This window comes from Sinocyclocheilus grahami, unplaced genomic scaffold (genome assembly GCF_001515645.1).
Source record: "Sinocyclocheilus grahami isolate Dianchi unplaced genomic scaffold, SAMN03320097.WGS_v1.1 scaffold212.1, whole genome shotgun sequence".
Taxonomy (NCBI): Eukaryota; Metazoa; Chordata; class Actinopteri; order Cypriniformes; family Cyprinidae; genus Sinocyclocheilus; species Sinocyclocheilus grahami.
This window is the reverse complement of record NW_015505391.1, coordinates 1,247,778-1,274,155: the sequence shown is the minus strand read 5'-3', so window position 1 is coordinate 1,274,155 and position 26,378 is coordinate 1,247,778. Positions and strand designations below refer to the sequence as shown.

General features: G+C 38.4%; 2 protein-coding genes across 2 annotated transcripts in view; one reads left to right on the top strand and one right to left on the bottom strand.

Annotated features, from left to right (window-relative positions):
- Nucleotides 1-726: 726 nt before the first annotated feature.
- Nucleotides 727-22,000, bottom strand: LOC107596017 (BDNF/NT-3 growth factors receptor-like). Its single transcript, XM_016286618.1, has 17 exons — nucleotides 21,399-22,000; nucleotides 18,734-18,808; nucleotides 18,572-18,643; nucleotides 18,380-18,448; nucleotides 18,124-18,269; nucleotides 17,862-18,010; nucleotides 14,491-14,878; nucleotides 14,360-14,377; nucleotides 13,861-13,878; nucleotides 13,722-13,750; nucleotides 12,954-13,053; nucleotides 12,285-12,473; nucleotides 10,872-11,002; nucleotides 10,559-10,731; nucleotides 9,221-9,461; nucleotides 3,688-3,846; nucleotides 727-3,564 (listed from the first exon to the last, which is right to left on the bottom strand). Exons 1-17 carry the CDS (start codon nucleotides 21,611-21,613, stop codon nucleotides 3,379-3,381), a joined length of 2,358 nt encoding a protein of 785 aa, XP_016142104.1. The 5' UTR covers nucleotides 21,614-22,000; the 3' UTR covers nucleotides 727-3,378.
- Nucleotides 22,001-23,100: 1,100 nt separating this feature from the next.
- The window catches only part of LOC107596016 (heterogeneous nuclear ribonucleoprotein K-like), a 39,427-nt gene continuing 36,149 nt past the window's right edge, over nucleotides 23,101-26,378 (top strand). Inside the window, exon 1 of the mRNA XM_016286617.1 lies at nucleotides 23,101-23,175. The gene's annotated coding sequence lies outside the window, so the exon portion shown is untranslated. The remainder of the gene's footprint in view (nucleotides 23,176-26,378) is intronic.

The following is a 26,378-nucleotide window of genomic DNA, read 5'->3' as shown; positions in this document are numbered from 1 at the left end:
AGAACGCTAAATGTGACCTCAGCTTTATACTAAAATGCTTTTTCACGTCAATCTAAACTCCCTACCACATAACAGAAGCGTCACATGGGTTGTGCAAAGTGTCTTAGGGCCTTGCGCTTTCATAACGACGTGGCCATCTGGAATGAAGAAAGAGAAGACCGATGAACAGGATTCATATTCAAAACGGTAAGCAAGCGCTGCTTTGTTTACTTTGTTTTTGTATATCTGCAGTCCTAGTTTGAAAGACGAAAGCAGACTACATGCTGCACCCCGCTTGTGGCGGCCTTGCCCCAAAATGATAACGCAAAAACCAAATTTGAGAACTTTGCAAAAAATATTACATCGACTTAAGTATTCATATTCTTTGTTAAGCTCAGGTTGCATTCTATTTCTTTGTGTCATCATTGAGCTGTATCTACACTTTGACTGGAATCCACCTGTGGCAAATTAAACTGATTGGACATTAATTGGAAATGCGCACACCTGTCTATAAACTCTTAAAAATAAAGGTGCTTCAAAAGGTTCTTCAAGCGATGCCATAGAAAACCCATTTTTGGTTCCACAAAGAACCATTCAGTCAAAGGTTCTTTAAAGAACCATCTCTTTCTTAGCTTTTTATAATCTGAAGAACCTTCTTTTGCCACAAAGAACCTTTTGTGAAACAGAAAGGTTCTTCAGATGTTAAAGGTTCTTTGTGGAACAATTTAGACAAAAAGGTTCTTCTATGGCATCGTGAAGCACCTTTATTTTTACTTTATTAAAATTCAAATCAGGGCAAAAACTAAGCCGTAAGGGCAAAGGAACTGCCTACAAAGCACAGATGGAAGCCTCTCCTAAGTCCAAGACACATGAAAGCTTAGATCTGCCAAAAAAAGGACTCTCAGACTGTGAGAAAGAAGATTCTCTGGTCTGGTGAGCCTTATTCCATGTGTCATGTCTGGAGGAATCCAAGCACCTCTCATTACTTGCGCAATACCATCCCAACAGTGAAGCAGTGGAGGTGTTTTTCAGCAGCATGGACTGGGGTACTTAGGATCAGGCTGGAAGGAAAACTGAATACAGAGATATCCTTAATGAAAACCTGGTCCAAAGCACTCCAGACCTCGAGACTGGTCCAGTGACTCTAAGCACAGCCAAGCTAATGCAAGAGTAGTTTTGGGACGACTACGAATATCCTCGAGTGACCAAGCCAGAGTTCAGACTTTTACTACCCCAACAAAAAAAATCTCTGTCCACCAATAGTACTTATTCAACCCGACATTTTAAGGATCTGCAGAGAAGAATGGCAGAAAATCCCCAAATCAGGACGCAAAGCTTGCCGCAATATACCCAAAATAACCTGAAGAAATTGCTGCCAAAGGTGCTTCAACTAAGCATTGAGTTAAAGTTCTGAATACTTAAGTCATTGTGATATATATATTATAATATTATTCTTTTTTTATATAAATTAGCAGGTTTCACAGATGTTTTTGCTTTGTCGTTATGGCGTACGGAGAGTAGACTGAAAACACATTTTAGCATAAGGCTACGGCAAAACGTGAAAAAACGAAGGGGTCTGAATACAATGTCATATGAAAATGACAATTTCAGTTGCCATTCAGTCATTTGTAGTCTAAATAAACCCTGTTGGTTGGCAGTCGTCCTCTGGTTACTTGTCTGGCGGGGTTGAAACACACAGGTTGAATCGGGACTGTCCCTTCATAGGGTCTTCCTGTTGTGACCTCAGGGACAGTCCGACTCGAGTCATTCTCACATGAACATTCACTTCAGTGCCCACCAAGCCCATCGCTTTGAAACGGCCCACAATACAGCAAAACAAACCGATCATAGATTATCACATACACAAATTATTTAGCAGTTATTTCGCAGTTGATACATAAACAGATAATAATGAATAATCCGAGATCAAATGAAATCCAGCTGTTCAGGCAGGCCTGTTGTGTTATGGACAACATCTATGGATATACTTCCCAGGAACAGGTAAGAAAGAAATCTTCAGTCTTTGCAAAGGCAAAGTCCATCAAATTGCAACATGACAACTATTAAGGGTGCCTACATACTAGTTTACGCTATGTCAAAGAATGCTGGGAATTTGTCGATTCTGATGCTCCGTTATGTGACCAAAAGTGGAGGGAATTTGTACTTTGGCTGGAATGCACTCTGTTGACTACTGAGAATCCCAGGGAGGTGGGTCCAGTTGTGCTTTCAGAAATCCAATTGGTTGTATTTCTGCTTTATTTCAAACAGTCCTGGCTCTTTCCATCCATCCATCCATCCCTCCATAATCCGATATAGAGTCGTAGGGATCCTGGAAACTATCGCAGCCTCTCGGGCCTCAGGCAGGAAAATATCCTGGATGAATTATGCAGTCTGGCTCTTTCCACACCCTCTTGCATAATTCAATTCATCAAGCGTCCGGTCAGAGTGTTTTCTAGTGTGTAAGCACCCTAACGTGTTACCACTGATGGACACAAGAACAACATCTCTCTCATTGTTCTTCGAACCTCAGTTAGAGAGACAAGTGCCCTTTGAATCAGAACTTCAGCGCATATGGCCCGGGAGCCAAACAGTGTCTGAGGAAATATTTCAATGCCACTGCTGGTGACTTTGCCTCTGTGCTCACTCCAAACACTCGGTGTCCAACCTCAAGCCTCTTCCGAAGAAAGAAAAAAAAGTCTTGTCGCTGTACTTCTATTACAAAGTTCGCACTGAGTAAGATGGGGTGCACTGAGATGTCCAAAAACGCCTTTCATCAACCTCAGCATTAGACATCAAAACTTGGCACAGATTAATCTAAAATTAGATCAGATGTGTTAAAAAAAAAAAAAAAAAGGAAACATGATTCTGGCAGTTCCATGATTGTTACTCGATAGTTTGCGGTATAAATAGTATTGCGATTTGCGTAAAGTCTGCCAGAATGTCGCCAGGGCTTTGACAGCGTTGTGCTAATGACTAGGTCCTCATCAAGTCCGAATTCTGTCCATCTCGTTAAATAAATGGTAAAAGAAAAACAAATATAAACTTTCCTAAACCAAATGACCTTTTTCTAAAAGGTTGTTAAACAAAAGGTCTACATTGTCTCTGACGCATATTTACAACAATCAGATGTTTCTGTTTGTAGACCATTTGGGGTTTTTAGAAAACACAATGATGCTTGACAGATATGGACATGTCCAGATGTGGAAAAACTCAAAGCAATGCACACAGTCAACTTTAAGGCCTTTAGTCTATGTGGTGAGAAGGCTGAAGCACAAGCCATTTTTAATGAACACACACATCTATATTCAATCACTCATTCTAATCGAAACCATCCCTTTTATACCACGCATTCACACACTTTTTCTTGCTAACAATTACACACCCATACTGGCAAACGGATCAGCCCAGGATGTCCAAGTAAACAGGCGAGGCCTTGGCCAGGCTCTGGAGCAGGTTGTGGATTTCTTTGATGTTGAGTCTCATGTAGGGCTCCCTCTGCCAGCAGCCCAGCATCAGGTCATACACCTCTTTGGGGCAAGTACGAGGTCTCTGCAACACCCGACCCTGTGTGATACACTCGATCACCTGCAGCAGGCAGCAGAAACACAGTCCAGAATGTCAACTGAACACTAAGGGTGCATCAGTCTGCCTAGAAAGAGACATTTTTACAAGGTAAAAATTGGTTATGATTGGTCTGATGAGTCTTACCTCGTTGTTTGAGAGCTGGTACCAGGGTTGCTTGCCATATGTGAATATTTCCCAAAGGACCACACCCAAACTCCACACGTCACTCTCTGTGGTGAATCTCCTGTACATGATGCTCTCTGGGGGCATCCAGCGGATGGGCAACATGGTGTGACCACCCACCTGAGATAAGAGATACAGATAAACAGTGATTGTTGGTAGAAGCACATGCACTTATTAAATCCATCTTCTACCATTTCAGTTCCTACCATTTTAGAGTCTCCATAATGCGCAAAGTAAACTTAATACTTTTTAGGGATGGATGATATATTAGTACCGTAATATTAATTAATACTAATATTATTAATACAGTAACACTTTACAATTAGGTTCCATTAGTTAATGTATTAACTAACACGAACATACAATGAACAACACATTTATTAAAGTATTTATTAATCTTTGTTAATGTCAGTTAATGAAAATACAGTCTTATATTATTAATTCATGTTAATTCACAGTGCATTAACTAATGTTAACAAGCACAACTTTTGATTTTTTTATTGCATTATTATTTTAATAATGCATTAGTAAATGTTGAAATTAACATCAACTAAAATGAATAAATGCTGTAGAAGTATTGTTCATTCTTAGTTCATGTTAACTAAAGAAGTTAACTAATGAAGCTTATTGTAGTGTTACCATTTTTAAAAACACTGATTTAATAACGTTACATATAATCTTTTTTTTTTCTTTTTTACAAATGTAAAAATGAATGCATTTTTCATACTGTACATCAGTTTTTATTTTTAGTTTTTTGTGTTCTATTTTGAATTTAGTATATGTAGATAGTATAGTATAATACTGGTCATTTACTGGTCATAATATGAAAATAATTATTGACTTGTCGGTTTTGAGCTAGATTTTTAATATCGGTGCATCCCTCATTCTTTTATAAGGTATACTACAGTGTTGCAATGTTCCTTCATCAGCATCTATTAATACACTGATAACAGGCATTCATTTTTCAAACAGTATTATTTTGCACACTAAAGGAATATTGGTAGTACTTGTACAATCTATACAATTTTTTATTATTATTCAGCAAGGATGCAGCAAAAATGTATCAAAATGTACAGTAAAGAAATATAAAATGTAACACAAAATTATTTAAAAAAAAAAAATGGTGTTCTTTTGAACTTTCTATTTATCTAAAGGCTAATTCGCTCCACAAGAGACACCAACTAATGTCCAGATTACAGTACAAGACCCAACAAACGCAGATCCAGCACTGGCAAACTGCAGCATTGTATAGTTTTAATTGGCCTAAACAATCCAAAAAAAAAAAAAGTCTCAAAAATATTATGCAGCACAACTGGGACTCAGCATATTAGACTGATTTGTGACGGATCATGTGACACTGAAGACTGGACTGATGGCTGCTGAAAATTCAGCTTTGCATCACAGGGATAAACTGCATCTTGAAATATATTAAAATAGCAAACAGTTGTAATAATATTTCACAATATTACTGTTTTACTGTATTTTTGATTAAAGAAATGCAGCCTTGGTGAGCATAAAAACTTTCAAATACATCAAACTATCTTACCAACCCAATGTTTTGAACAGTTAGTTACTTCACACACATACTATAAAATTAAGTACAACCAGAATATTTCCCAAAAAGAAAAACTGCCATATGCAATCACCCTTGTGTTGTTTCAAACAAAGTCTTCTGAAGCCATTGAATAGCTTTGCAAGAAATAGAAAGAATTCACTGTTAATCTTCCCCTCTATCACACATCTTAAGTGCCAGATGCCATTGGTTCTTGCAGCAGAACTGAATGTGCAGAAGTGTAAATGAGATTGAGGAGGGGATGATTTTCCATTCATATTTCACAATATTACTGTTTTACTGTATTTTTGATTAAAGAAATGCAGCCTTGTGAGCATAAAAACTTTCAAATACATCAAACTATCTTACCAACCCAATGTTTTGAACAGTTAGTTACTTTACACACATACTATAAAATTAAGTACAACCAGAATATTTCCCAAAAAGAAAAACTGCCATATGCAATCACCCTTGTGTTGTTTCAAACAAAGTCTTCTGAAGCCATTGAATAGCTTTGCAAGAAATAGAAAGAATTCACTGTTAATCTTCCCCTCTATCACACATCTTAAGTGCCAGATGCCATTGGTTCTTGCAGCAGAACTGAATGTGCAGAAGTGTAAATGAGATTGAGGAGGGGATGATTTTCCATTAATCTGGGTCTTTCTTACACAAAGCTTCTGTATGGCTTCAGAAGAGATAGAATATGGAAATTTTCTGTGCATCCAGCAAAATGCTCTGCTCTACAGTTTATTAGATAGCACAATGAACTTTCCACCTATTCAAGACCAGTAGAATAGTAATTGTGATACTGAAAATCAGTGTATCAATCTTGTATAAATGGGACCTCAGATTGAGCATATGGGTCCTTTACAGCATGAAATGGTGCGCAAAACTACTGCAGTGTTTTGCCACAGTACCTAGTTTATTGCAAAACTTTGAACTCATCACCTGAAATTGCATTGCAGGATTCCAGTTGATCATACAATGACAAAATCCTGTTTTTTTTTCTATTGCAATACGGCAGAGGGAGCTGATATTCCTTCATTTCTCTCTTTCTCTCTCTCTCTCTCTCTCTCTCTCACACACACATACACACTCTGCTGACAGAGTGTTTCCGGCTGTGTTGGCAGCATGCAGGTTCGGGAGAGCCCTTGAGTGTCAGGTTGATCATACAATGACAAAATCCTGTTTCTTTTTTCTATTGCTATACGGCAGAGGGAGCTGATATTCCTTCATTACACTCTCTCTCTTTCTTTCTCTCTCTCTCTCTCTCTCTCTCTCTCTCTCTCTCACACACACTCTGCTGACAGAGTGTTTCCGGCTGTGTTGGCAGCATGCAGGTTCGGGAGAGCCCTTGAGTGTCAGATGGTCTGGGCTTTTTCTGGAAGGACTCACTGTGGGGAACTGTTGGTTTTTGAGGCACTTTCAAATTTACAGTATTTAATCAGCTGTTCAGATGCATACATTTAAATAGTCATACTAAACCATAATAACAAAAGACAAAATAACAGTATATCAGTTATATTATCCATTATGGACATAAACAAACTACCTTTTGCTTTTATGAATCAGGAAAAAAGTCAGGAAACAGAAGAGAGAGGCTCAGATCAGGAAATGACCCAAGACAGAATTGACCTTAGATTAAGCATGTCAAGTTTTGAGTCTAATGCCATTTCCTCCTGAAGAGTGTGAATGTTCAGGCAAGAATCTGACATGGGCCTGTGGATTATTTTTAAGTGGTTTCCCAGAGAGTGTTCACCCTCTTCAGTGGCTTGGTTTGAGCAACCAGTGAAAATATATCATACATATCTGTAATCTTTTCTAATTTGATTCTGAACACTAACAGCTGTAGTGTGTATCTATTTGTGCTATTAGTGGCAACAAATGCAATTGCAATATGTTTATTTAGCTGCACGACTTTGCAACAGTATCTCAAACAAAAGTTTTCTTAGAAAACAGTCTTTCCTTTTGCAGTTCTGTTTGGTGTCACACCGAAGTAAAATACTGCTTACTAAGTAATGTAACATCACAAACAGCAGCTTTTTTGCTGTAACAGTTAATTGAAGCAAAACTTTAATCAATATATTTTAATTTACTGAAAGAGAATGGTTAATATTCAGATGGATAAGCAAACATGCAATAAATGCATTTCAGTGCCTCTACTGAATGTATGAAATTATTTTACTTTGAATCTAAGCTGTAAACACATATTCAGGATTTTGTAGATGTTATGTACAAATGCAACAATTTAAAGGGGTCATCCGATGCCCATTTTCCACAAGTTGATATAATTCTTTAGGGTCTTAATGGAAAGTCTGTAACATAGTTTGGTTAAAATTTCTCAATGGTAGTGTAAAAACACCTTTTTTTACCATGTCAAAAACAGCTCTTTTCAGATCAAGCCGTTTTGTAGCATCTTCCTTTAAATGCTAATGAGCACTGCTGACCCCGTCCCTCTCTTCCGAGCTGCTCTCAGAGAGACTGTTTACTTTAGCCGCATTCATCGTGAAACTTGCTAATTAGCACATTATTAGGGGAGGTCGTGGCCTAATGGTTAGAGAGTCAGACTCGTAACCCAAAGGTTGCAGGTTCGAGTCTCGTACCGGCAGGGATTGCAGGTGGGGGGAGTGAATGTACAGTGCTCTCTCCCACCTTCAATACCACGACTGAGGTGCCCTTGAGCAAGGCACCGAACCCCCAACTGCTCCCCGGGCAGCCGCAGCAAAAAATGGCTGCCCACTGCTCCGGGTGTGTGTTCACGGTGTGTGTGTGTTCACTGCTGTGTGTGAGCACTTTGGATGGGATAAATGCATGGTTTACCATACTTGGCCGTCACATTAGGATTTGCAAAGATTCATTAAAAAACCTTATACTCGCTTCTTCTGTAGGTGAAGCTGGATCACGAATAATTTGCGTGAACATAAACACATTTATGTAGATCGGGGCGCATTCCCTTCAGAAACAAACGTAATCCACTGCATCTTCAGCGGCTCAGATGTCGGGAGTAAATGACGACTGCTATGTTCATTATTACATCCAACAACAGAACACCTCAGTCGCTTAAGAGTCATTCTTACATCTGCTCCGGTGGTGAAACACTGGCGAATTGATGACAGATCACTCAGGGCGGGTCTAAGGTAAGACGCTAGTCCAGTCTGTGCTGAAACGCTGCTGTCAATCAAACTATTGTGGGAGGGGCCTGTCTGTGTGATGTCACACAGACAGGCATCTGAGATCAGCTTGATTTGAGAAAGGGGTAAAGATTTTAGTAGATTAAAAAAAAAACACTGGGTGGATTTTTATCATTATAGGGTGGTTGTGTACACACACTGCCAACACACATTACATCTGCTCCGGTGGTGAAACACTGGCGGATTGATGACAGATCACTCAGGGCGGGCGTAAGGTAAGACGCTAGTCCAGTCTGTGCTGAAACGCTGCTGTCAATCAAACTATCGTGGGAGGGGCCTGTCTGTGTGATGTCACACAGACAGGCATCTGAGATCAGCTTGATTTGAGAAAGGGGTAAAGATTTTAGTAGATTAAAAAAAAAACACTGGGTGGATTTTTATCATTATAGGGTGGTTGTGTACACACACTGCCAACACACATTTCAGTTCAAACTATTTGCTAAAGTGCATGTAGCATCGGATGACCCCTTTAAGAACCAACCGTTGAAATACTCATATTGGTCAATAATCTGTCTCCTCAATGCATATGGTGGGTAATGTTGTCGCAATGTTTGTTTAAAGAAGTTTACCATCTATATTTCATATTATATGAGTTTCATTACTGTATGATATATAATTTTAACAAAATCATGTATCAATGTAGTTATGCCTTCAGATTTCAAATTAAACAAGACATTTGTAGTAGATTTTGAGTTCCTCAAACCAAAAAGACCACTGTGATATGGACATTTCCAAGGTGACCAACACTTACCCTATAGTAGTCGGTGCTGTACACATCTCTGGACATGCCGAAGTCTCCTATCTTGACAAGCAGGTTCTCTCCCACCAGGCAGTTGCGTGTGGCCAGGTCTCTGTGCACAAAATGCTGTGAGGCCAGATACACCATGCCTGCTGCTATCTGCTGAGCAATGTGCAGCATCTGAGGCTGAGTTAACTCCACCAGCAAACTGTGCTGTCCGTCTGCCATCAGCACCGCGTCTGGACCATGAGCCCTGTAAGAGAGAGTATGGGAATAGCATGTGTGAAACTGAACATTGTTGGACATCAGAAAGTGGACGACACAAACACATTTTGCTTAGCATTTAAAAAGTATAGCTAAAAGTGTGACAATCATCATGACAATTTTAGACCCCACTAACTTGCACAGTAAGGACAAAAGTCATGCAGGTTTGGAAAGACATGAGGGTAAATTATCATTCTTGGTTTGGAGTGAACTATCTGGGCGTATTTAACCCAGAACTTGCCTTAAACAGCAATGTTTCAAAATTGTAAAGGAGGTTGTGATAAACGCTCTCCTGCAAACCTGAGAAATCTGTTGAGGTCTCCATGTTTCATATACTCAAACACCATAATGAGAGGGTCGCATTCTACACACACGCCATAAAACTTGACAATGTGCTCATGCTGCAGGTTGGTCAGGAGCTCTGCCTCTCGGTGGAAGTCTGCTCGCCCACTTTCGCTGGCTTCTTTCAGAGTCTGCGAGATAAAAAAGTATGATCTCTTATTACAGAAATACCTACTGTAAAGTCTCATTTTGTAGCCAAAACTTAAAATGTTACATCTCTGGACATGCCGAAGGCTCCTATCTTGACAAGCAGGTTCTCTCCCACCAGGCAGTTGCGTGTGGCCAGGTCTCTGTGCACAAAATGCTGTGAGGCCAGATACACCATGCCTGCTGCTATCTGCTGAGCAATGTGCAGCATCTGAGGCTGAGTTAACTCCACCAGCAAACTGTGCTGTCCGTCTGCCATCAGCACCGCGTCTGGACCATGAGCCCTGTAAGAGAGAGTATGGGAATAGCATGTGTGAAACTGAACATTGTTGGACATCAGAAAGTGGACGACACACAAACACATTTTGCTTAGCATTTAAAAAGTATAGCTAAAAGTGTGACAATCATCATCACAATTTTAGACCCCACTAACTTGCACAGTAAGGACAAAAGTCATGCAGGTTTGGAAAGACATGAGGGTAAATTATCATTCTTGGTTTGGAGTGAACTATCTGGGCGTATTTAACCCAGAACTTGCCTTAAACAGCAATGTTTCAAAATTGTAAAGGAGGTTGTGATAAACGCTCTCCTGCAAACCTGAGAAATCTGTTGAGGTCTCCATGTTTCATATACTCAAACACCATAATGAGAGGGTCGCATTCTACACACACGCCATAAAACTTGACAATGTGCTCATGCTGCAGGTTGGTCAGGAGCTCTGCCTCTCGGTGGAAGTCTGCTCGCCCACTTTCGCTGGCTTCTTTCAGAGTCTGCGAGATAAAAAAGTATGATCTCTTATTACAGAAATACCTACTGTAAAGTCTCATTTTGTAGCCAAAACTTAAAATGTTCACAATCCATTTTACTTGCGCAATTTTGATGAATGTTTTGTTGTGTAAATGCACCATACCTTAACAGCCACCAAAATCTTCTCTTGGTCAGGAGACAAGTTGTAACATTCAGCCAAGAACACTTTCCCAAAAGCCCCTTCTCCAAGCTCCCTCTTTAGCAGAATGTTGTGACGCTTTATGTGTTGGACGACTGCAAAACAAGGAACGCTCATAGTTAAAATAAGATTCAGAAAACATTTGAGTGGTGCTTGTTCATACTAAAGCTAGGGCATTGTGTGCATCAGTCAGGGTGTTATTTTGTGGTCACTAATGTGTACTGAGTGCTTTTTTTTTTTTTTTTTGAACGTTGCAATGCCATTGCTAGGGTGTTCTAGGTAGCTGCCTCCTGAATATTCTAGTTTTGGGTTCCTCCTTTAATGTACATCTATGAGATTGTTTATCCCGTTTCATTGTCCACAAGGTGAAAATAAGTTGTGTTGTTGTTCAATCATTAAAGTCAGCAAAAAACAGAAGTTGTGATCGTTGATTGACCGGATTGTGAAAAAGTGAGCTTGCATACTTGAATGGAGCATTTGAATGTGTTTGGATTAACTGCAGTGTGGTCCAGTGTCATTGTACTATTACTGATATACAATTATAGTTTTTGAATTAGATTTTATTTTAATATTTTTTTGTTTTCATTTTAATTTAAAAATTAAATGTTAATTTTAAAGAGAGTTTTCATAATTTCATTTAATTAAGTTTTTAGCAATTTTGTTCTGTTATATATATACATGATTCAAAGACAAGATGTCTTAAAATCGAATTAAATGTACAAAACTGATTTTATATACACCGAAAGCATATTAAAGTAAAGTATCTACTTTAATGTTTCAAATAACTTTTTAGGTTTTAAAATTTAGGTTTGATGCTTGGAAACATATATAAATATGTTTATATAGTTTTTATTAAGTTGTAGTTTTTCGTTTAAGTTAACAATAATAAACCCTTGTATACATCAGTAGAAAGAAGTGAGTCATATCATAGAAAGGGCAAGTTAGGACATTTTGATTTAATATAGCTTAGAGGTCAAAAAATATATATGCATGGATTAATCATTCATAATAACACCAGCAATAAGAAAATAAATAGGGTCAATTTTGCTTTCATGCTGACTTAACCCTACATATGAGCAACGGTACAGGATGCTTGCTATAGCAAACACCAATAATAGTCCATCAGGTGTTGGTAACATTTACAGATGAACTGTGTTAGATCCTCAAATGTAAATGAATTGAAATGAAAAAAAGCTTGCAGATACATTTACAGTCCAACAGTGATTAAGTTGCACAGCATCAGCCACCCCTGATATCATCGCCATGGTGATAGAAGGGGAGGTTACTATGACAACTGACCAGTGGCAACCTAGGCTGAAATCTATTTCAGTGGATGGAGTGGGGCCGCTGACGGCCCAGCATGCCACGGCAACTCACGAGTGTCCGATTTCAGTATGCTGCCGGGGTTACGGAAGTACTGGGGGTTCTCAATGACTGGAATCTTTGTCATTCCGATAATAACGGCATCTGGGCCCATCTCCGATGATGATGGTGTGTTGTTGCCATTGGAAACGTGGTGGAGGGGGCTGGCAGAGTCATCGTCATTACTAATGACAGATGAAGAGCCTGGTAGAGACGGGAAAAAAAATCATAGAAATAATAGGAATTCACATTCTTAATATACATGCAAACGTGTTGAAAAGTGCATTGCTATAAGAGAGGAAACAATAACCATGATTTTTGTTTAAAAGGTGCAACTAATATTGTTGTTAAAATATTCAAATTCATATTATTCTATATTTGTATGTGATATGTTACAGCAATAGATGACGTTATCTGCCTTTACTTTCATAATGTGACATATTTCTTAGTAAAACAAGATATTCAACTAGAAAAAAAAAGTAGGCCAGGATTTTTTATTTATTTATATTTTTTATTTCCAACAGGAACCGATTCGATTGTGAAACGTGGGCGTTCCAAATCAAAATGCAGACAGACTGCTAAAACTTTTGCTAAAACGATGCTTAGCAAAAGTACTTGCATCTTCAGTTAGGGTTAGCGAAACACATATTCAGCAGAAGTGAAAAGCTAAAGTGGTGCACTTACCTTTCATGCCAAACTTGGAGCTTCTGCCATACTTGAGGAAAACTAACATCAGGATACATCCAGTTAAAGCAACCCCAGCTATTCCAACCACTATGTAAACCTAGAATATAAAATTAAAATTTGAAAAAAGTACAGTAGACTTTATTAAAGCAAGCACGTCTCTAGTCTGGGGTGGGTTTGAATTGATTTAGCACAGTAAATCTAACAAATTTACAGAAATAACACTGCATCAAAGAAAGACGCTTACAAATAGAAATTGCTTGCTTTAACAGTACTTGCTTTAATACTGTCATAAATGGAAACTGTCCAATAATGAATCAAACGATTAACAGAATACTGCTGGTGAATATCTGTTAAGCTCTGTCAACAGTAGCTGCGGCCTGCTGTCGATTACTACATAAAATAATGTGTCTAGTCTCTCAGTTTGTAAAAACAAACAAAAAGAATGTGTACTTACAAGGAAAGTCTATGGGGAAAGATTCAGCCACCTAGAAAAGTAATCTCACCTCAACAAAAACGATTTAGACAACTTTACAGCTCAAATAAACTATTTTTACTGAAGTGCTTAAACAAAAGTACCAGCTTCATATTTCTGCCTTCAACTTCTCTAGAATGCTGGCCCCATTGACTTTCAGTGTAAGTACAAACTGATGGATGGGTCAAAATAGTTTTCTGTAGAAATAAACAGCAGTCCACAGATGTTGTTGATAGAGCTTAAGATGTATTTAACCTAAAATTTTCCTTTAATCACTCTATGCAAAAACATACCGCGACTTTGTCCTCCAGTGGTGGGGTATCTTTAAAAAATATAAGGCAGATAAAACAAATTACACTATTTAAAGGATTGCAGTTCAAAACTATAAAAGCCTGAAGGCCAAATACATGTAATGTACATGAATAGACTTACCTGGACTAAATGTTGTGTCTGTGTTACATCATTTAAATGGAAATAAAAATGGAAATGGATTATCCAGTGATAAATAACATTCTATAAACGTCACAATATTTTTAATGGGGTACAAAGAGCAGCTGGGTGAATCTTATGAAAACCATTCAGAAATTTCCAGGTCATATGTCACCTCATATATACCTTTTTTTGGCATTGTGGCCCTATTTCTTAAAATGTGTTAAGTACCATTAATAGTATAGTATTTCTTGTTCTGAACTTTACAATAATGATTTAAAATAAATAATTGCATCCAAATAGGATTTTCGTGAGTTCAGTACAAAATTAAGAATGAAGAACAGTAATGAAGGTTTTGGTGAGAAAATGTGCTTCCATTTTAGGGTAAAATATTTTGAGAGGATATTTTTAAGGCAATATTTCCTTTTTAAAGTTTCATCCAGCTGACTTAAAATTTTGCATAGTTTAATTCGCCAAAATATTGTTTCACAAGACAACGTACCGTAATAAAACACTCCCTCTGTGGAAACAAAAATATGACAGATGTTTGCTTTTACACATTAATAGACCTTATTATTTAGAATAATAAATAATACATACATTTTAGAGTGATGCAAGAAAACCCGAGCCCACCTGTCCCTGAGTGGTCCTCATCAGGTGTGTGCATGAAGTGTGCCGACACGTTTCCCCTGTCCTCTCCGAACTCATTGCTAGCCACCAGCGTGTAGATGCCGTTATGGATATGAGTGGGAATGTCCAGCTGCAGACAGCCGTGGTACTCCGTATCCGTGATTTCATGGATTTCGGTCTTGATGTACTGCTGCTCCTCCAGCAGCTTCCCCTCGTGGTACCAGTGCAGATCAGGCCTCGGGTTGCCCGTCACAGTGAAAGGGATGCACCAGTCCTGGTTCCTCACGGGCTGGTACAGCTGCACGATAGTAGGGGGAACTGACTCAGGAGAAAGAAGAAGGAGCAGAGGAACGAGAGAGAAGGGAAGAGGGGAGGAGGAGAGGAAGTGTAATCACAGGATGTACCACAGGAGTAAACGAGAGGAACGTGGAAACTTTCGCTGTAGTTTGACGAAAGGAAAGTGTCCGACAGCACATGGAATGGAGGGGCAGTATAGAGGGATTCTAGGGTGAGAAATACAAGAGAATGATAAGAAATGAAGAGGCTTACCGTAGTATTATAATACAACACGAAGAAACATGCAAAAGTAAAATGGATTGACAAAGTTTGTTAACGGATTTGTCGCTGATAGGCGGAAATTAAACGTTATGTTAGCGTAACATATAGAAGTGTTATGCACATATAAAAAAGTGACTGATTTGTTAAACGAATAGATCACTAAAAAAATTTAAATTCTTATTGTTCAAAACCATATGATTTTCCAGCAAAATTCCCAAGCCGCTCCTCATGATGAATAGAGCCATGCTTGATGTCAAAATGGCGGAAGACGGTAACTTGGAGGAGAAAAATTGTTGAATAAAGTCGTCATTTTTGTTTTCTTTGCGCACAAAAAGTATTCTCGTAGCTTTGCAAAACTGAAGTTGAGCCACTGATGTCACATGGACTGTTTTACCGATGTCCTTGCTACGTTTCTGTCTGGGAACATCACAGTTGCGTTGCTGTCTATGCAGGGTCTGACAGATCTCAGATTCCATCAAAAATATCTTAATTTGTTTTCCGAAGATGAACTTCGGAGGTCTTACGGGTTTTGAACGACATGAGGGTGAGTAATTAATGACAGAATTTTCATTTTGGGGTGAACTAACCCTTTAATGTTTCCTTGCTGAATGAAGGTGCTGGATATTATTTGCTTTAAATAAATGAATAAAAAAACTTTTGAATGGCAGTTTGGACCTTGTGCTAAACATTTGTTTTTGTGTTCCAGGGAAGACAAAAAATATGGGTTTGGAATGACATGAGGGTGAATAAATGATCTTCACTGAATCTTTCACTAAATCCTCGACTGAAAGCTTTATTTTTTTCCCTTAATATGTTAACTATCCCTTTAACTACAAAAACACAAAATAAAACGGGTATATTCAATAAGGCTCAAAGCTTACTATTAAGAGGGTAAAGTTTTTGCAACAGTGTAAGTTTTGTCAGGCCCGGTCTAATGTGATAGCTTGAGGGGAAACTTCCTGAGCATTTGATGATCTTAAGCATTTGGCACATTTTCAAATGTATCTTGAACTCTTAAAAACCGTCTAATAGTTCAACCAACCAGGAAAGCATCTAATCTCCACGCATTCCCAGAGCCTCCCATTCGGTTTGAAATCCTATTATTTTGTCAGAATGTCAAAATACACTTGGAAGACATCAAACTCAAAAAGCACAGAAAAAAAGATGGTAATATTAATCATTACAATGTTTGTGAGTGTGACTGCTCAACAGTTTGAATCATTAGTTCCACTTCTAGGATTTCAAATGCACCTTTGATGAACAGACACATTCCACCTCTGAAATAATACATCATGGGGAAATTACTGGTTCAGTGATTTGTACTTAAAGTACCAATTGAAGTTTGGACGCACTCGACTTGAACTTCTGTTCTTAAAGGCACTGTTTATCTACTGTCTTGTTTCAAATTAGTTTTGCATAAAAAATAATCTATTGCTACATATTAATCTCTCTTCTATATTTATAGTTATATTTAAAAATAGATGTATTGGAACAGATTGTGAAGAAAAGACAGGCAACAAATGTCCAGCATACATGTGAATGCCTTCAATAAGGTTTAAAATTAGGATGTGCCTCATGATTTGGTTGAGGGAAGCCCAGAGTGTGCAGAGCTGTATACAGTTGGGTGGTGACTTTTAAGCTCAAATACAAGTTAGTTTTGATTTAAAAATTTTCACTACATAATTCCCATGCTTCCATCTGTATTATTTCTTAGTTTTGATGACTTTACTATTATTCTAAAATGTGGAAAGTCATAATAATGTCTGATGAAAACCTACATTCAACAATAATATATTTTATTTGTAATTGTTCATGTATGATAGCAAAGTTCTATATTTTCATGATAATGTTGTTAAATACAAACCAGATTTGTTAAATTCAGTAACCTGGGATTATATTATACATGGGAACATAACGACATGTTCTAAACTTCAGATACATGGTCATCAGCTGTGTTGGGACAGATTACCAAGTAACTTGTTACACTATTGCATAACTCCCAAAAAGTGTTTATTTTTTGTTAATCTAATTATGCTACATTGTTACTTTTTATATAAATAATTAAGAAACTGGCTGACTTTTACATGTTTATCTGAAAATGCATCATGCTCCTAAGGCACTACACACTCTGGAAAACTATCACTTTTGTTGGAGAGAAAATCTTTGGGCTTTTATTAGTTGATAAACTGTGATACGTGAAATAAAAAGCATCCTCTATATGTGTGGTTTTTAGCTGTTTCAACTTGAATAGTCTTCATTCATTGTATTCAAAGATGAGGATGTCACACAACCTGTCCATGTTGGAATCTGCCAAATTTGGATTGCTTCTATCAAGCGACAGATGGGTTTGAACTAAAATACAATAAGCTTCATTGGACACACAGCCTTTGATGTCCTACTGATTCATGATTATATACAGTGGTGTGAAAAATTGTTGGCCCCCTTCCTGATTTCTTATTTTTTTGCATGTTTGTCACACTTTAATGTTTCAGATCATCAAACAAATTTAAATATTAGTCAAAGATAACACAAGTAAACATTGTTTGATGATCTGAAACATTAAAGTGTGACAAACACGCAAAAAAATAAGAAATTGGGAAGGGGGCCAACGATTATACATTTTATTTTTGGGTGAGTTGTGTGATTAGTGGTGGACGGTAACAAAGAATTTTGCAAATGTAGCAGATCAACCACGTGTTCTTAAGCTACAGACAATTTGCATTCACGCAATATACATACTGCAGAAACAGTAAGAGCACTATGCTAGTATGCTATTCTGAACTAGCTTTCTACTTAAAAGGCAAACAGGGTGTTACCTCATGGCTGGTTGAGAGAGGAGGATCGCTGGAGTTTAAGCTCCAGGAGAGCTCAGGGGTCGGGGCTCCAGACACACTACACATCACTGTAGCATCACTTCCTGCCATTTGATTGACAACAGCAGGGATAACCTCGACACGTGGATACTCTGAAATAATGGCAGAATTTTCAGGTTTGTGGGAACAATTATTTTAATACATCTTACCGCAAACTGTGTGACTTAGAGCTGCATTAAACATCATATAGTTTAAGTTTCATTACCACATGAATTAAGAGTGAGTCTAGAGAGGGCTTTTGCACTTCCTCCTTCCTGTAGACACTGCAGGCCGTCTCTCTCACTGTCATCCAACCAGACTTTGATCCAGATGTTCTTACATTCACATTGTAAAGGGTTCCCGGAGAGCAACCTAAAGCAAACCCAAACAGACTTCAGGAACAGAAAGATGCTTTCTTTGTATGCTGTACAAACAGAGCACTGTACAGTTTCGTACATATTTTTATTGAAACAAGATCTTACAAAGTCGACAAATTGGAATTACGAAGTGCTCTCCAAGAGAGTGTTGATAAGTTATTGTCTCTGAGATTCCTATAGATAGAGAACAGAAGAAGACTCGATTAATTAAAGAATAACAGTATAGAACATTAGTTTGAAATGTATTTGCTTAATCTGCCATACATTTAATTAAATAATATATTGAAAAAGACTCACAGATATTGAAGTTTGGAATTGTTGAAGAAGGCCATCGTAGATATATATGTCAGGTGAGTATTGGTCACTGTTCTGTGTGAGACAGTATATGCTTAAATAAGTTCTGCTGTTTCATAAAGTTTCATTAGCATTTTGCATGACCTTACAACATCAGATACTCACAAATTCCTGAGATTTGAGTAGAACTTCATATGGTCCTCATTGATTGTAAGTAGCCTTTTTTGATTTGAGATGTATCTGTGGAATGGAAAGGAATGATTAGGCAGAGTAGGCACATAAACACGGTAGCACCATAGTACTGTGATAAACTACCATCAAAGTTTGGGGTCTGTGAGATATTTTGATGTTTTGCAAGAAGTCTCAAGCTCAGCAATGCTGCGTTTACTCTATCAAATCTATACAGTAAAAACAGCAATGTTGTGAAATATTATTACAATTTAAAATAACATAATAATCATTGAACATTTTATCTATTTCTGGGAAGGCAAAGCTGAACACGATCCTTCAGAAATCATTCCAATTTGCTAAACTGGTGCTCAAGATATATTTGTTATTACTACTATAGTAAATGTTGAACACAGTTGTGCTGCTTAATATAACCGTGATACATATTTTCTGGATAGAAAGTTCAAAGAATAGAAAGTCACAATGTGAACGTTTGTATTCTCACTTTTGATCAATTTCATGCGTCCTTGCTGAATAAAAGGAATTGATTGGGTCCCAAAAATTGTGATCCAAAATTTTAAACGGTATTGTACCTACATGGTACCAGTGTTGCCAACTCATTTTCAGGGGAAGTTGCTAAAGGAAGGTTGAGTTGTTGCTAAAAGTTGCTAAATGATGTTGTGATGTCATTGCGTGGTGATGTCATTGCGTGATGATGTCATTACGTAATCACAACGCAAAATTGTTTCAAATCGCAACAAAAACATATATTTTATATATGTTCATTTAGATTTGTTCGTAACAATATAAATGCATAATATAATATTAAAATATAAATAACAATTTTTAAATACATCGAATTATCGAAAACGTACACATTTTTGAACGATTACAATTTAAAAAAAAAAATTGTATTAGCTAGTAAACAAGTAAAACTACTCATTCTGATCAATTATACTTTAAAGCAGTGTATTAGTAGTTAGTATGCTACACTCTAAGAAAAGTCTGTAAAAAATAATGCACAATCTACTATGTTAATATGAAGGAATTTTCTGGATTGATTTTTCCACAGGTGTTTCTACCTGCATTTTTAATTACGCATTGTATTTTGTGTGTTTGGGTCACAACGGATAACACATAATGTCCTGGAAAATTACTAGCACCTTTTCCATTTTTCTGCATATTTTTCTTACAGTGTACTAACTCATCAACAATCGCACGTACAAGCTACTAACAAAGTGTCTCATAAATGAAAAATAACAGTATTCAATTATTATTATTATTATTACTACTAAATTAAACAATTGCAAATAGCAGCGAACTTAATTCCTGTGATGTGTGTACTGCTAGGCATCTTTGGTTTCCTCTTTTTGTGTAATTGAAATGGTAAATTGTGCCTTTTTATCGTTTGTGTCACTTATCAAAAGTTGCTAAAAGTTGCCAAATACATTTTTTAAATAGCTAAATTTGTTGCTAGGTGCTTTGGGAAGAAATAGTTGCTAGGATAGTCTGAAACATTGCTAAATTTAGCAACAAAATTGCTAAGTTGGCAACACTGCATGGTACCTTGTCCAAAACAAAACTTGCCCTTACAGAAAAGTACAGCATGGCATTTACATTCATGTACCACAGCATTTACATAGTAGGCTAGTCCAAAGTACTTCAAATGATGCTTTCAAAGCACTTTCTATCTAGAGTTCCAGTATTATTATATGTGAACTTACAATTGAACTAGGCACGCGCCTAACAAATCAAATCAAACCAAATCGCACCGGCACGCGAAAACAATGATAAGACCAAAACTGGAATATCACTCAATGTCAAATACACCGTATTTTCAGCGAAGGCTAAAACAGACGCGCCGTAATTCGAAATTCCTTTATCGAACCGTCACCATGTGAACACGTTAATAAAGGTGCGCGTGAAAAAGCCATGATTGCACTACAGCGCGCACATGCCTGGAGTGGGTCCTGTGAGCCGTTGTCGTGGAAACGGAGTGACATATTTGCGTAGGCGCCGATGCCTATTGCTCTGCGGACACGTTAGACTACTCCCCAACTCACCTATACACAACAATTCATGAAATAATGTGCGCGTAAAACATAATGGCATTAGTAAATAACAGCAGTTTATTAGCGTATCCCTCATGATAGGCCCAAAAGCACTCCCCCCCCCAAGACCAAGCCATTTGACGGTCTCTCAGTGCTGCTTAATGCAGGCACTCGAGCGGATCAGCTCACCACTGATACATCACTACGAAGCGGACGCTGTCTCTTCACCGATATGCATCTAATCGCGTTATGTGGTCAATTTATACATTTGAGTGTAAGCCGATAGTGTTGTCTATTTTTTTTTCCTGTTCTGGTAGCAGAAAGTCAGCTGAGGTGAGTCAGCAGCCGCACAAAAATCTTCTCCGAGTGACCATTTTCACAAAAAAGACCCTTTAGATGGCAACTTACTGCTTATGTACCGTGGCCCCCACCCCTTACAACCGCTCTCATCCTCTCTCTCACACACACGACACATAATGTCTGTTGCATTGTCATGCCCTCGACGAATTGAGGAATCTACCCACACACTCCTCACGCGCGCACTCACGCTCACAAACACACGCGCTTGTTTTGTTTTTCCCCCCTCACGCATCCCTGAACACTCCACTTACATGTCCGTGATGTTTTCCATGTCAGACTCCGGCACCAAGACAGGGAAATCCTCGATGCCTGGTTCTTGCTCGATACACGAGATCCTCGAGGCAGTGCAAAAGCACGACACAGGACACGCCGAGCTGAGCCTCAGCAGCCCGAATAAAACCCCACACAACCCCCAGCGAGCCATTCCTTGAACCCCTGCGGCCATGGCAGGTCTAGCGCGGTGCATTCAGCGTCGTGTAATGTCTTATAGTATTTCCAGCAATTCCGAGATGAGAAGAACGCCGCTGCTGTGGGATGCGCAAAGACGGTGTGCGCGACGCGAGACTGTCATGGAGTGGCGCAAGACAACATTACGCAGTTCGCGTGCCAATATGTTGCGCTGTCCGGGCTTCGCCTCTTCCAGACGCGGTGGTAAAACGTGTGGCCGCAGGCTGTGTGTGTCTACGGGCTGCGGTGGTGACGCTGACGTCTCACATCCAGCGCTGGGGAAGAAAACAAGCGAGACGGTGCGCGTGTGCGTCTGAGTCTGCGCGCGTGTGAAGAGGCAGCAGCGCGTACCTGCGAGCATCTCCCTCAGCCATCCTGTAATTACATGTGGAGGGGGACGTTAAAGATGCTCTCAGCGGTAATGATCGATCACCTGTGCTGTCAATGGGGCGATCTTTGGGAGATGTCCTATGTTGGCAGGGATGGGGATTGTTTTTCTTTTTTCTTTTCACTTCAATCTGTGTTGCTTTTCCATCGTGCTCTTTTCAACAATACAACATTCCCGGAGTGTGACGTGCTGTTTGACGCACAAAGATGGGCTGCATCTAGAAAAAGAATTACTAAACAAAAATGCCTGGATGTTTTTTTTGTTGTTTTTTTTACTGGTTATGTCAGTCTCGCATTCCAGTCGCAGTGTAGTCTATGTGAAGGGAGACACGATGATATTGCTAATAATCTAAATATTACTTTAGGATGTTTAGCGAGTTCTCGGTCTGTTTGAAGGGAACGGCGATGGATGCGCCTTTGAATCTCACATTTGAGAGAAGTTAGAGCCCATCTGCGCTAGATGCCACGCGTTATATAAACATTTAGATTTTATTGCAGCATATGAGTACACTGCCTTGGTTTAGGAACTCACTACAGCACAAGCCAAACGATGAGAAATGTGATTAACTGTTATATTTCTACCAGGAGAGGACGGCAAAGGCTACACATCTTTATCACGGTCAACGTGAGCAAGCAATCACGGAATTCACTGTTATTTGATTGTCCTCTTACACGAAAGATTATACTCCCATTAATAAACAAGCCGGTTGATCTCAAAACAGGCAACTGTCTGTATTAGATAGGATTAGTCCTGAATTCCTATCCGTTAATGTCAGTTTGACTGGGTTTTTTTTGAACGCAGTGCGAACTAAACATGAGAGGCTGCACCATTATCGACTGTAAATCTGTCACTACAAACGGTGATAAAATCAAATCTCTTTGTATTTATGGTATATGAAGCCAAGCTATCAAACGCTAGATAACACAGCGCTTCTCAGTTGCTATGACGATAACCTATAATATAAGTGAATGCTAAGGGGCGGGACAACTTTACTTAGCTGACAGCCCCTTCACCCAATTAGATTCTTAGATTTTATATTGACAGTCATTTTAACCAATACAGCCGCGCGTTTGATTTCCTGTTTATCCAATCACAGAGCTAAAAAAAAAATGCACGTAAGCCTACAATGAAATCAAGGTAGAAGGCGCAAAATTTTCGGCCGAATATTGGTGTGACGGAAGGACTGCCTGCAGGTTTGTGTAATATTTCGTATCGTATTACTACTAAGGCACCGCATTTTAAAACTGCAGTGTTATTTCCGGGAGTAATGAATAACAGAAGTGTCGAGCGTTAATTAGACAATTAAATACGTCGATGCGCTGTAAATTAGCCAGCTAGCTTGCTAAGGTAAGCAATTCTCAAAATGGAGTTTCCTGCCGATCATACGCGATAATCATTTCCCTACTAAGTTATCTAACCGAAGCAAAGTCTCGCACACAGACGCAAACTGTTCATAAATGACTACAGTAAACAGACTAACCAAACCCCGCGTTGTCATTTTGCTCGCAATAAGAGTGAAGCTAGAAAAAAAAAAGAAAAAGCCATTTTGTGCCCACAGATCGCAAGCGGAGAAAAATAAATATCGTTCATTTTTAGACATATGTTCTCGTTATAGTCCGCAAAATTGATATGTATTTCTTTCGTGAGGTTCAGTAGATGCAGCTGCGTTGTCAGTTAATGAAGGCTTGGACTGTTATGGTAACTGTAAGGCTAGCAGGCTAAATGCTACTTGCGCACCATTTTGAAACACTGGGCCTTGACACAGCCCTAAACTAGTCCTTATAATGTATAACTTGTGTGAACGTTATGTCTCTTTTAGTAATTAAAATACTGACAATTGTGTTTTAGCGGGTAAAATAAATGCAGTTTGCATTTGAATGGTCTTGTAATTGTTGAAATGAATAGATTTTTAAATATATTACGTTCGTTCTTGTAACTTGTAGCTTGTTTTTGTTTGTATTTTGCTTTTAAAGAAACCGTATGCTTTAGATATTTGTATCTTATCAAACAAGGAAAAAATAATGCAAACAAAATGTACCTATGTTACCATTTTTTTGACAGGATTTTCTTTTAAAGGGGTCATATGATGTTGGTAAAAAGAACATTATTTTGTGTATTTGATGTAATGAAATGTGTTTATGCGGTTTAAGGTTAAAAAAAACACTATTTTCCACATATCTAGATACAAATCGGTCTGAAAAGCGAGGTGTGCTCTGATTGGCCAGCTATGTGATTGGCCGAATACCTCAAGCGTGTGACGGAAATGTTACGCCCCTTTACCATATTGTGATGCCCTGTCCAGCTGGAGCGACGAGACAAAAACATTAAAACCCATTATAAACGAGGCATTTGTTGCATCCAGTGGGGACATAATTACGGATTATAATGACTTATACTGTATTTTTACGCGTTGCATCGCGCCGCGTAAACATAAAACCATGTCTGCATTTGTGATCGGAGAAATGACAAACAACAAGCCCTACTCTACACTGCTCAAAACTCGCGTTTGAATCATCAGTGGCAAATTCTTTCAATATAAAAAACATACTAAAGCCCCGTTCACACCAAGAACGATAACTATAAAGATAACGATATTAGCGTCCACACCAGCGAACGATATCGTCTGTTTATTCTAAGCGCACATGCGTCTGCCGCTTTAAATTCTTGAGCTCGTTACAGCAGGATGGATTCTGATCAGCTGTCAGTGTTTTATCGTTCATCAGCTGGAAAAAAATCGTTTTAAAAGTGATCACAATGATATCGTTCCTCTGTATCGTTATCGTTATAGTTGTGGTGTGAACTATGCTATTCTTTAATATTGAGAACGATTTTTAGAACTATATCGCTATCGTTATCTTTATAGATATCATGCTTGGTGTGAACGGGCCTTTACAGTCTGTGAGTCAGAACAGCCGGCATTGTAATCTACTCTACCAGGATCAGGAAACAGTCCTCCATAAAATGCGCTGCACACGTCTGAATATTTGGGTTGAACTGTTCTGGAACAGTGTTGTAAATACAACTTAACCACTGATTTCTAGTCGTGTTCTCTTTTGGAAGACCAAACAAAGTAGTTTGGCTTTCACATCGAAGCACACAGCGCTTTCACGACATGGCGGCAGCAACAACAACACTACAGCGAGAATAAAAGTTACGCCTTCTTTCTTTGCGTAAACATTTGGGCGGCTAATCTTCCCACATCGTGACGAGCCATTTTAGGTAGGCGTGGTTGACTCTTAACTTTTATAAAGAATATCTCTTTGGATTTGAGACTTTAGTCTTTGCAGCTTATTTATGCACCAAGAGCTTGTAACACTCCAAAGAGAAAGGAAAAATTTAAATCGCATCATATGCCCCCTTTAAGTGCTGTGTAAATACCATTGTGCTTGAAAATGGTCATTTTCAGTATCATAGTATTGTCCTCTAATACTGTCCCACGGTACAGGCACAGACTTGTTTGGCTCTTTAAAATGAAGTTTCAGAGTGAACAAGACAAAAATGTTAGACAGGAGTCAGGACCTGATTTTATTTATCTGGAAATGATTGGATTGTGAAAACGTGTCCCTTTTTCAGTGGTTTTCAGCTGGTGGGTTGCTAGTCTGTTCTGGAAATTGATGCTATAAGCAAATAATAAATGAAACTAATCACATATAGTTTGGTTGACAGAGTAAACAGACAGGCTTATCTTTTACGATGGAGCAGGAAACGCTTCCTTCATTTTGTGTTGATGAAGTCCATTAGTCCAGTCAAACTCTCCAGTATTCTAGCACACATTTATCTCACTTTGTAATATGGCTAATAATATAACATTTAGCTTGCGCTCTCTTCTGCATCTACATAATGCTAATAATTTAGCATTTTGTTGGGCCTGTGAAGTTCTTCGTAAAAGCAGTATATTTCAGTCCTTGATGTTAAGGACTTGTGTTTATATGGACCTCATAATATGTCAAAACTATTTGAATTGTGTAATTTTGAATTATTGACAAGTGTCATTTAACAAAACTGAATTTTATGTGACATTTAATATAGTTCTGAATTAGATTTTTTTTTACTTGAATATTGAACATTTGAAATTTAACACAACTGAATTTTTTTTATGGCAGTTTTTTTTCCCAGTATTTTCAAAAGGCAGATTTTTTTGTTCTGAAGTGATAGACTGCAAATATCCAGTTTTTAAAAATACAGCTTCAAGTTTTCACGATGAAGAAATTTGGAACATCAAATTTAATATTCAAAATTCAATATACATAAATTCAGATCGTAGAGAAAGTAGGTCAGAGGTTATCCACAGGGAAGAGTAGATGATCTCCGAAAAGTCGAACGAAGCATTTACGGTGACCGGAGCGGACATGTTCGGTTCACTTAGGCTAGTTTTGTGGCCACAACATATTAACTC

Bases quoted from the DNA above. Each gene is read 5' to 3' on its own strand.
- LOC107596017 (XM_016286618.1), bottom strand. From the start codon at position 21,613: ATGCACCGCGCTAGACCTGCCATGGCCGCAGGGGTTCAAGGAATGGCT. The intron at 18,644-18,733 runs GTGAGTATCTGA...TGTCTCACACAG, and splicing joins TACTCAAATCTCAGGAATTT to AACAGTGACCAATACTCACC. The intron at 12,474-12,953 runs GTAAGTGCACCA...CGTCTCTACCAG, and splicing joins CTCCAAGTTTGGCATGAAAG to GCTCTTCATCTGTCATTAGT.